Raw genomic sequence first — 12,575 nt, forward strand, 5'->3', positions numbered from 1 at the left:
AAGTCCTTCACTGTATAAACACGCATGCACACATGTGTGCTTTAATAAATATGTTAGAATGATGCTAAAAATGATGATAACGCTAAAAATATTTTCTTGAATATTCACTCATAAGCCATGAAACTGGAATTAGTTGTCGCTGTAAAATCATATACATACATATTTTTGAGGAGCGCAGCTGAATTAACAGGAGGATGGTTCCGTATGTAGAAGTCCCCGCAAGTGGGGAAAGTCACTGAGTGCCATTCACATGGAAATGGGCTGGACGAATCTTCACAAGCAGCTCACATCTTCCGAGCTTAGGCCAAGTATTTTTTGGGTAGCTTCCAAACACCCTGGGTAAAAACCCCTCCCCACTGAAAAAACGAACAAAGCCTCGGATGGGAACTTCCTATACTGATGATGACCGTTGCAAATAAACTGTGGACTATGATTTGAGGGCATGCACCTGGCCTCTGTCCGGCTGGTTGATGCCGTTAGAGTAAAGGCTGACATCACTGCCATTCAAGATGGATGGATGCAATGGACGAGGCATGGCAAGAAAAACATAGGACCTTGCGACGTCCACTACAGCTGCCATGTAAATTCGGTTTTGGATTGGTTGTGGGAGAGAGACTTTGTCGCCAAGTACTGTCGTTCATTCCGATGGACGAGCGTCTCGCAATAATCCGCATCAAAGCGAGATTTTTCAGCACCTCGCTCAACGCCAGGGTGGGCAAGGCGGGAATTTTTGGTCCCACAGTCAGAAAATTCAGCCTACACAACAAACATCGGGTAACGGACAAAGGCTGATCGACTTCGCCGGGGCCCGCGCCAGATTGCAGCATAAGAAGATGCAGTAAGCAACATGGCTGTCTCCTGATCGAAAAACGCGAAACCAGATCGGCAAGATCGGCATGCGATAGTTTTTGATGGCGCCATCTTTTTAATGAGTTAGGGCGTTGAAAGTTACATCCCTAGCTGACTTCCAGTGAATGCTTGGTGGCTTTTAGTTCAGTGGAAGCGTCTAAAGTGTCAGTATGTTTGTGTTATCGGTACAGAAATGAGTTTCGAACAAAGAGATTAAATTTTATTTTAAAATCGGTAAAAGGTTTACTGAAACATTTGAATTGATGAAAAACGTTTATGGCGATGATTGTCTATCTCGTGCCAGAGTTCATGAGTTGTGCCAGAGTACAAAGTCCCGAATGGAGGGTCCCAGATGAGCCACCATCCAAAAAATCAAGTCGATGCTCATTTCTTTTTACTATTCCAAGAGAATGGTCCACAAGGAGTTCTTTCCAATGGGCCAAACCGTCAATGAAGTTTTCTAACTTGGGGTTTTGAAGCGTTTTTGCATCGTATTTGTCGAATTCGCCCTGACTATGACTTCTACCCTTTCGGAAAATTGCATTTGGTAATGAAAGGAAAACGTTTTGCATCCGTAGATGCCATCCAAAAGGCTCGTACCGACATCCTGATGGACATTCCGGATTCCGGTCAATCTCCTGAAACACTCTTTCGAAAAGCTTGTAGATCGCGCAAAATAGTGTATCGAGGCCAAAGGGGACTATTTTTAATAAATAAACTCAAAGTTATCAGAACAAAGTTCCTGTCGTTTCTATTTTAGCCCAGTCTTGTTTATTTTTGACTTCACCTTGTATTCCTTGCACTTGCAAAACGGTTTATTACGGGCTATTTTACCATTCAAATTTGGTTCTCTCAGTGCTTGTTGCTGGATTTTTCCTCACTTGGCCAGTGACATTCCCACTCAGTGAAAGTTTTAAGTCATCATTTCCATGCATAAAGCGTTCAATAATGTGCTGAACTGTTGACGAAGTTAAATGCACAATTTCAGCTATTTTACGATAAGACATTGCTTGAAATGCTCCAAAACTAACTCCCGCTTTTCTATCGAAATAAAAAAAAAGCGTTCATAAAATTTAATATTGCATTATGTCCAACACACTCTAGAAACTCTCGCACACCTTTTCGTGAGTTGAAACTTGCGCCGGGAATAGCGGTACTTTTAACTGCAACTTTAAGCTGCGGCGTGAAGCTTCTGTATGTTTTTTTGCATTGCAATGAAATGAGTGGACACTTTTTGTGTATTCTATGCGTAGAAACGAAATAAAAAAATACTCTATTTTTCCATTTTTGCAAAATATTATGGAATATAGAATCTTATCTGTAGCAAATAAGGTGTGAGTGACTGTATATGATTTTAACATAGTCATAAACTTCTTCATTCTGTTCTGAAAGTTACAAAATTTCAATTTTTTATGCGGGAAAGAACGAAATTCCATAAGAAGTCGACTTGGCGTATTAGTGATTTTTCTTTGGCAATATTTCGTTACAGTCGACACTCGTTAATTCGAAATTCGAGGGACGCGTAAAATATTACGAATTATTGAGTGTTTAAAATATTAAATGATTCGAAATTTTTGAGAGAAAATAAATAAAACTTCGAACTATCAAGTGTTTTTATTTAACTGCTAATGTTTTACATATTCATAACGTGAATTAATTAATCTTTGAAAAGAACTCATTTATACTTCTCAATAACTTTTTAAAGAGAAAAAGTGCCTGATATACTGTTTCATTAGTTTCGTTTTGTAGACAGAAGCTTTGTAAGTTATCGAATGAGGTTCTTGCTACCTTAACTGCCACCTCTGCCAAAGGTTCGGATGTATCGCCTTCATCTTCTTCGTAGCTCTTTTCATTCGTATCTGTGGCTGATAAAATTTCGCCATCGGTTAGTGATCCTGAGACAGCAACATCTTCATCCACTTGAACATAGTCAGGAAAACTCACACCGCTGATGTCAACTATTGGCACCACTGATAGTTCTTCATCCTCCATAATTATTTGCGAATTGTCCTGATCTTCTTTTATGAAACCCGATTTTTTCGCTCCGTTCATATTTACTGCAAGTAGAACTGTCAAACTCTCTTTGCTATATTTTCCCCCATGACACTTTTGATCTTTAAAAGTAAGGGTCTTGTCCGGTAAGCATTTGAAAAATAGGCCAGTTTCATCAGTATTGAAAATGTCTCGGGCATCATAGTTTTCAATCAGTTTCTTCAATTTACCATGCCAATCTGAGCAAACAGCTTCATTAACATTTCCACTTTCTCCGCAAACTTTTTTTAACACGACTCCATTTCTCTTTTTGAAATTTGTAAGCCACCCTTCACTTGCCGCATAGTTTTGTATGTTTAGAGTAGACGCAAACTCTTTTGCTTTTTCCTACAAAGTTCCGCTAATAGATACTTTTTGTCCTCTACACTATCTAAGCCAAATGACCAGGCTTGCTTCCAGACGAGGAAATTCACCTTTAGTTGTTCCTTTCCGTGATCCAGCAGTTTGAGCAGCAGTAACTTTTTCCTTGGTCTTTATTATGGTTGACAGAGTACTGAGAGGTATCTTAAATTCTTTTGCACCATCGCTTTTCTTCTCACCTCCTTCTACTTTTTCAATTGATTTTTTCTTTTCAGCAATCTTCAAACATTTATACTTTTTAGGACTCATATTTAATACAATTTTTTATTCTGCATGCCAACGAAGCGATTCGTGCGGAAGCGTGCGTCAAAATGTGCCTATATTTTATGCGTAACGCACAACCCACGCACAGTAAAGGAATTTTCAGGGGAGTCTCAAATTCAAAGTTCTTACTAACACACAAAGAAACTTTGCAAATTAGAATTGTCGAGTGTTTGACCACATGAGTTCGAATTACCGCGTCGTTGCAATGATTTTTTCGTTGGAGTTACCGAATGCATAAAAATGCATGGACATAATTAGAAATATAAAGAGATTTTGTTGGGGGCTCGTGATAACTTTGAATTAATGAGAGGTTCGAAATATCACAGGTTTGAATTAAGGAGAGTCGACTGTATTAAGATTAGAATATAAGAAAAAAAATAGATTTGTTTCCCCTCTTACATATTTGTCTCTTCAATTTTCTGATGGTAAAAAAAAGCTTTTTTTATTTTGAAGTGGAGTGGAAGGTTTAAAAGTCTTAGGTGCGTGTCTATATTTTTCGGGCATACAAACACATGCACACATATAGTAAGCGTCACAGCAATGTTCACTTTTTGTTACTTTATTAAAAATATGTTTTATACTCTAATTCATACGCATTTACGTTCTCCGCTCTAATAAGGGCAGAGTGAATCATCGCCTCAGACTTTTTGATTTTGTGGAATTTTCATAGTATGCCACTTTATACAGGTGAGTAGAAAAGTATTGCAATCATAAATGGAAGAATATGAATTTTTAAACGAAATTAGTTATTTTTTCATGTAATCTACCTTAACTTGGATATTGTAATAACTTTACACTATCTTTATAATGATTTTCCGGAAGCTCTGCAAAATACTATTCTACAGCTTATTGTTGCATTGTTAACGCATATGGCGCTAACTTTCTAAACAAATTTCCCAACTGCCGTGCCTCAAGTAAAATATGGAGTTCTCCTTCAAATGAGATTTTTTTTTCAAAACAATATCATATATCCACATACAAACATTACATACACTTGCTCAAAATAATTTCTGGTGTTGTTAGCACTTTTTGGGCGTTCACTGTTTATCTAAGTAGTTCATCTTCAACGCTTGTACCAACACATTTAGGCTTTAAAACCCATCAATACATAAGTAGTTGAAAATGAAGTAGCAGACTCATTCAAGACTTTTATCATTTTTGTATGAATGGCTGTTGGTAAACCTTCCAAAGAATTTTAGCACTGCACGGTATTCGGCTCGGATTGGGGGGAAAAAACACTGGAGTGTAACATCCAAACGATTTGTAAACAAAGCTTGAATTGGAAGATTAAAATGAAAATTTTGTGCGATCAAATGAAAAATGAAATATTAAAATGGCACACACAATTTTAGTATAAGATGGCGCACATTTGAAGTAGCAACTCTTGATAATTTAGATGTGACAGCCTGGCGAAGCGCTCGGTACTCGGCCCATTGTTGTGGAATATATTGAACGGCGGTGTTCTTTGTGTTAGGATTCCAGAGAGAAGGAAAGTAATTGGCTTTGCCGATTGCGGTTATAGTGACGGCTAGAAACTTAGGCGATATCCGCAATAACACGATTCGTGCCATCCTGAGCGTGGAGTCTTGGCTAACTAGAAGTACTTTAGACTTGACGCAACGAAAAATCAAAACCGTTCTTATACCTAGTCGAAAAAAGCCTCATGGAATTGTAGACTTCAATATCTCAAACGCTTCCGCAATCGAATACCTAGCAATAATGATAGATAAAAGGCTGTCATTCAAAGCGCACCTTGGATATGTAAAAAAAAAGCATCCACCACAGTAACTGCGCTGTCCAGGCTCATAGCGAATGTACGAGAACCAAAACAAAATCGCCGTCAGCTCTTCGCTTATGTCTTACCGCCAAATAAGAGGATTGGAGTTCGCTTGAGAACCTGTGGTATACTTCTGTAAGATCGGCCTCGCGTCAACTCAGCGGGCACTGGTTTAGAACGCCAACGAGCAATATTCTTCTGCCAACGAGTAGATCGGGACGTTCAAGGGAATTTCTAAGACTAACAAAGCCGCAGCTCCCGAATTTGGTGGGTGTCCTTGCAGGGCAATGTCCGTTAGATATCCATGCGGCGAGATTTGGGATTGTTTCAAGTTCTTTCTGTAGAAGCTGTCTGATGGATGAACTGGATCAATTCAACACCTTCTTCTTAGCTGCACTGCTCTCGTCAGGCTATGGTTCAGACATCTGGGGTCTCATTTTTTTGCTACACCTGTGTATATTTTTTTTCCTTGTTCACTGCTCTCGGGAGCATAGGGCCACGACAAAACTCAGTCTTGCGTATGTTTCGTTAAACCGTTTTGATTTCTGACAGGGTAGTGGGAATGACCACCTGCCGTTGCTTAAGAACAACGCCTTCTTTACTGCTTGGAGCACCATCTGTGTGTCACATTTTTCTGTCAGAAGGATCGCACAGATGGTTGATGACTTCGCTAATGTGGAACGTCTGCGCTATTACCGCGGCTGCCCGCTTCCTCTTGCTGGCGCCACTGATGCAATGAGTAACTCTGTGTTTTTCTTTGTTTTTTTGTTTGCTTGTTTTAGCAGTCACAATGCAAATTATGCGCAGACTATTGTGCGGGAGTAAGGATGCAAAGATAAGTTTTTGGGGTTGAAGAATCGAATTTGAGGAATTTTTTTTGTTTTTTTTTGTAAGTAAAAGTAGGTAAATTTGGAAAAGTGCGAGGATCTCTCGGATGGCAGGCTAGTGCACTTACGCTATGTATATATATATCGTTTTGGCGCTTACACCCATTTTGGGTGTTTGGCCGAGCTCCTCCTCCTATTTGTGGCGTGCGTCTTGATGTTGTTTCACAAATGGACGGACCTACAGTTTTAAGCCGACTCCTAACGACAAAAGGAGATTCGCCATTGCCTGTCGAGGGGAGACGGCTGTTAGAAAGTACCTTTTCTTCACTTTAGTGTTTCACGGAGATTCGAACCTACCTCTCCGAATTCCGAATGGTAGTCACGCGCCGACCCATTCGGCTGTGGCAGCCGCCGCTACACCTGCGGATATAGTAGAATTAAATACCACACACCTGGTGAATTTCATCAGCAGCTTGAAGCGATGAACACAAATGTAATTAGCCACCGTTGGTTGGCCTCCCGCAAAGCCCCAGCTTACTTTCCCCCTCTTTGGTGTTTTTCCCGCTATCTTTCTTTGGTACGGCATCACAATGGACGAATCTTGGATCATTTGTCCAAGTGGGCCTCTCGTGTGGGCAGCTTTGCTTATGTCGTCAAAAGCCAAATTTTATGCGACGCACCCTCTTTGGGTGCCGTACTTTGTAATCTACCTGCCGGTTGCGCGCATTACGCACATGCACTGCATTTAAAATTGTGATCTACGATGCAGCCCTAGAAATATTTTGCATGTACGCTTTAGATACATCTGAAACGGAATCTACCCAAATGGCAAACACCAGAGGCATATAAGCTCGTCTGTTCATGAGGGGCTGAGAGAAAACTGCATTGATAAGAGGCAGACAGAGTGGGATAACTCTGCAAATGGTCGTTGGAGACACACAAATCTAGTTTTTCTCTTTTTTCAATCTAAAAAGAAACTTTAACTGGCCCAATTCGTGGGTGGCTCCGTCTCTGAAAGTATTCGATGCGGTACCAACTGCTGGTAGTAGAGGAGAAGAGGGAGTTGGAAAGACGGGCTTGGTCGCACTGGGTGTGTCCAACTAACGCCGGTTAACAGGAGAAAGAAACGAATGACTCGCTTTGTTAAACTCGGTCAAAATTCGTATTAGCGGTTATCGCGCCAATCAAAAAGAATAGAAGAAGAAGCTCGTGAGTGGGCACGGCTGCTTCAAATCCTATTTATACAATTCCAACTACGACTACTACGTCAAAAACGTTATAGAAGATGTTCACCATATATACTTCATATGGTCGCGCTTCCGTTCTGTAAGAGACGTTCGTCCTTCGCCGGAAACACTCGTGCAACAAATACTGTGGAATACGACTTGGTGGCCGAGATTATGAAAGAGATGAGACGTTTGAAAAGATTGAGATACAACAGAGGCGGCTAATTGGATTCTCTTTCTCAAAATGTATTACTTGAAAGAAGCTCTGCGGAGAGAGAGGTGTCGAATAAATAGACGAATTCACACTCTCGTCCAATCAGTTGTTGTTCAGACGCCCACGAAGTGACATTGTGTTGATTTTATTTCTATATCACTAACACAATTTTAGTTTTTTCGTAAATTAACGACTTAGTGACCCCAGTTACGTTAGCCTCTCAGCTGATTCTGTCGAATTCGCTGAGAGCCGAATAACGATTTGCTATTGGATACACCTTCTCAATTATTTTCACCATGGCCTAGCCTGGTTTGAGAAGGCCACTAGAGGGTACCACCAAATTCTTGACCTTTTGATAAAATTTCTTCGGTTTTAGTAATTTTTTTTTAAAGTTTCTAACTTTTATTTATGCTGTTTTTATTATTTTTCATGAAAAGAAAAGTAAACTTTGAGTTGCCTGCAAAAAGAAATGCTGTAAGTTTTTAAATGATGCACACTGTACATGAGAAGCTATCTATATTGAGCTTAGGAATATTTCAAAAGTTTTCGTTTCTGATTAGTATACACTTCATTTCTTCTGAATTAATACATACATGCATATACATATATACATATATTTTTATGCCCAATTTACTACTATCGCAAGGAAATTGCAAAATGAAAATTGTAATTTTTTTATATTTCTGTTCAATACTTACGCACAAAAATGTTGCTCATCAAAGTTGCGGGCAAACAAAAGACGATAACCAATATATCGGCAATAGCAAGATTGACTATAAAATAATTGGTGACAGTACGCATTCGTGGCGCCCTCAATACGACGGCAATCACAAAACTATTCCCAACCAAACCGACCAGAAACACAATGACGTATGCGATGCAATAGACAATCGTCATTAGCAGCGAGTGCCGATAGAGTACATCGAAGTCAGCCGCGCCAAGCTCCCAATAAACGCTGGTATTCTCGGAGTTAGGCATCATCGCTGCGGTTGGTGGGGAAATCGTGTCCGCTGCTGTTGTAATAGTCGATGATGGTGAAATATCTGCTAATAAATTAGCATACAAGCTCGTTAAAGTTCCACTACTGTACGAATTCGGTTGAATGTGGCTAAGAAGCAGCCCTTCCGATTTGATTGCAGTTGTTGAACCGGTTACCGTTGCAGTGGCGGTTGTCATCACAGAACCCAACAAAGTATCGACCACTAAACTGCTCGGCGAGCTTAAACGTAAAAGTGTTTCATTTTTCGCATAAATGGGCGAAAGGGCAGCAGGAGCAGCATTATTACTTGTGCCCAGTGAGGACAACGACATGTTAATATCAACGATCGACGACGATTCATTCGAAGCATGCAAGAGATCGTTATTCATTTCGGTGAATTGTTCCACATACTCGGGATTCAATAACAAATCAAAAAAATTATTTGTAATATTCTGCTGTTGATCAGCCAAGTTGGCTATATTTGTTGTAGTGGTTGTGATATCCACCTCGCTGTTTTGTTGTTGTAGTGTAGTGTCAAGCTTAGATATTGAAGCTTTGTTGTGGTTGAGGGTGTCATGCTTGGACGCTGTAATTGGCGTCCGATTGCGTAAAGGTTTCAACAAATTTGTGCCATTTAGCCGTTTGTACTTTTGCAGTTTCTGAAGAATATTTTGTGGATCGGCCGATGACACCATAACTGGGCTGACCTGTAGGCGGAAAATAAAATAAGAAAAATATTTAGAAATTTAAGAAACTTTTTAGATATGCAGCATATAAAGGGTGATCAATTTAAAGGTATCGGATTTTAATAAAACAACGATTATTCAAATTGGTTGGGCAATCTTTATTATTTTTCTATAGAACCATTCATGCAATTTATTTTTTACAGATAATCCCTTTCAAATGTTAGCCGCAACTGCGCCGTAATTCGGTCATCCCTAAACACCAATTTTGAATGACTCGCTGTAGGATTCCGGTCGGTATCTCGTGAATAACTTTAGTAATGTGGGCTTCCAAACCTCAACCGAAGTATCATATTTAGACTTTACATACCGCCACAAATGAAAGTCCAGGTGTCCATATCACACGAACTTGTTGGCCAATCCATTGGTCCGAGGCGAGAGATAATTCGCTCACCGAAACTGTATGGCAAGTAGTGCATTGTCGTTTTGTTGGAACCAAATGTTTTGGCTTCAAATGCTGGCTTCAATTTCCGGCATCAAAAAGTCGTTTATCATGGCGCGATAGTGTTCGCCATTCACTGTTACATTGGTGAGAGCCTCGTCTTTGAAGAAATATGCGCTGATGATTCCTCCAGCCCAAAGGCCGCAACAAACGGTTGCTTTCAATGGATGTAATGGCTGTTATTGTCAAACTTTACTTGTATCAGCATCTACCACACAAAGCTCACAATCATTTGTTAAACGTTGTCTCAGAAAAATCCTGCGTGTATGGTGGCCTGACAACTGGATTTGGAACGAACCACTCGCGGACAAAAACCCATTGCTATTGAAGTACGGGAACGTAAAAGAACGTGGATTGGACACACCAGCCGTAAACCAGCTAACGAGATAAGCAGAGTGGCGTTAGACTGGCACCCTCAAGGACATCGCCGCAAAAGACGTTCCAACGGCCTTTTTGACGAGTTTTTAGGAGTCGACGAAACCCTAACGTCGTCCCAGATCAAGGCAAAAGTGAATAATCGACAACATTGGCAATCTTTTGTTTAGGCACTATGCGTCCCTAATCAGCGGGAATAGCAACAAATAATAAAAATAATAATTGAGGTTTTTAATCAGGCGCAAATTATGAACCAATTCACAATTCCACAATTAAAAATCCATAGCAAATGTTAAAAGATGGGTAAGAAGATTTAGGAAAAAATGCTTTAAGAAATAATTTGAAAACCTTTTAATACACGCTTATAAAAAATTTAGGCTTTGCTAAGATATGTATACCCAATGATCAAAAAGTACCGGGAATTTTTTAATAAAACAAAACAGAGTTAAATTTCAGGCAAATTTATTTTATCTCCTTTAAAATATGACCCGTCTGAAGCAACACAACATGTGCCAACGTTCAACCCAGTCCTCCATGAAGGGGATGAAGGCCGATGAAGGGATGGCCTTCAGCTCCTTCGTCGCATTCTCTTTGATCTCCTCTATCGACTAAAATCTCATTCCACGAAGTGATAACTTCAACTTGAGAAACAAAAAGAAGTCGCACGGGGCCATATCAGGTAAATACGGTGCTTGCACGATGGTATTTACTTGGTGTTTGGTCAAATAAATCAGCACAATTTGGGCTCGGTGCGAATACGCGTTATTATCATGCAAAATCCAAGAATTGTTTGCCCACATTTCTGGCGGTTTGCGACGTACAGCATCTCTCAAACGCTTCAAAAGGGATAAATAATATTCTTTATTGACTGTCCGCCCGATGGAAGGTACTCATGGTGCACTAGGCCTTGGCAATAGAAGGAAACATTCAACATCACCTTCCTGGTACTTTTTGGTCATAGGGTATGTTCTTATGTATTTGGTTGCTTTTATATACAAATAAGAATACGAATGCGAATAAAATACGAATACGAATATGAATTGAATTTGAACACAAGCTATGAAAATATAATTTAGTATATATATTATATATGTATATTAGGCCGGGTCGATTTGTGGGGAGGCAAGAAAATTGCCCATTGCTCTGTGAAATCATATTCTAGGGATCAAAATAAGAAACTTTGCCGAAGGAACCATACCTCTAAAACGAATTCTGATGTCCCCCAATTTGGGTCGAACTTTTTAGTTTCTTTTCTATAACTCATTTAAATTAATTTTTTCATTTACATATGTTCTGACTAAATAAATTTCTTAAGAGAAAAAATAGATATTATTATAAATAAATAATAAATATTATTATAAATAAATAAAAATAAAGAAAAAACATAGCCATTTAGCTGATTTTTTCATGCAAAGGCCAAAAATGGTGTTATTTTTAAATTGGAGGACATCAGAAATCGTTTTAGAGGTATGGTTCCTTCGGCAAAGTTTCTTATTTTGATCCCTAGAATACGATTTTCACAGAGCAATGAGCGATTTTTAAATCGACCCGCCCTAATGTATATATACACATACCTATGTTCAATTTGTGAAACAATGAATTCTGAGATGGGCACACCTTCTGTCCCCTCCTTTCAAAGTTACGCAGCCAACATTTGTCACTGTCACATCAAATTCTTGTGTGTGATTGTCAAATTAATGCATTATATAACAAAATACTGGACATCTGCACCAATAGGCTGTAGGTTAGGTTGTGTGGTTGCCCATGCGAAGGTCCACCTGAACGAAAACTCCAAAGATCGCCTCTTTTGATGCCTTGTTGAGAGGATAAAATGGGAAAGACAGGAAATAAAGGGTACGGTAGAGGAGTTTAGGCGCCAATTATATATATATAATAAATATATCTAAATATAAGAGTGGTTATGTTTGAGGGGCATGAAGAAGATCGAACGATGGCTATTTACAGTTGTGTTAAGTGCTTCATACTACTGATGGAGTTCCTCAAGTGCATGATATCTAATCCACTATATCCGCAGGGGTAGCAAAAAAGTGAAAATTAACTAAGTGTAGAGAACACAGATCAATCTTTAAGTTGCTATCTGAGCAGTATCCACTGTTTTTGGCACCTAAAGATGACCTGATACCCATAGTTTCATTTGGAAGGAAATTTGATGTCAGATTTCCACTGCGTGAGCTAAGGAGCAATCCAGAATGCATGCAGGGAGGTTTGAGGGATATTTTGTTTACCGATGGGTTCAAGAATGAAATAGGGTCTGGAGCCGGATGGTACTTAAACGATAGTAATAAGTATCACTATGCTATGGGGGAAATGGCAACTGTTTTCCAAACAGAAGTTTTTGCCATCCTGAAAGCAGCCGAATAGATAATAGAGATAATAGAGATGGAGCGAGAAACAGATTGGAGCTTTCAGAGACAGTCAGGCTGTACTGAAGGCCCTGGAGAACTTG

General features: G+C 39.5%; 1 protein-coding gene across 1 annotated transcript in view; it reads right to left on the bottom strand.

Annotated features, from left to right (window-relative positions):
• Window positions 1-9,249, bottom strand: part of LOC128855409 (neuropeptide SIFamide receptor) — a 60,265-nt gene extending 51,016 nt beyond the window's left edge. Inside the window, exon 1 of the mRNA XM_054090278.1 lies at window positions 8,268-9,249. Within this exon, the coding sequence (XP_053946253.1) occupies window positions 8,268-9,243 (976 nt within the window). The 5' untranslated portion in view covers window positions 9,244-9,249. The remainder of the gene's footprint in view (window positions 1-8,267) is intronic.
• Window positions 9,250-12,575: the final 3,326 nt, after the last annotated feature.

The sequence above is a fragment of the Anastrepha ludens genome, chromosome 2 (assembly GCF_028408465.1).
Source record: "Anastrepha ludens isolate Willacy chromosome 2, idAnaLude1.1, whole genome shotgun sequence".
Lineage (NCBI taxonomy): Eukaryota > Metazoa > Arthropoda > Insecta > Diptera > Tephritidae > Anastrepha > Anastrepha ludens.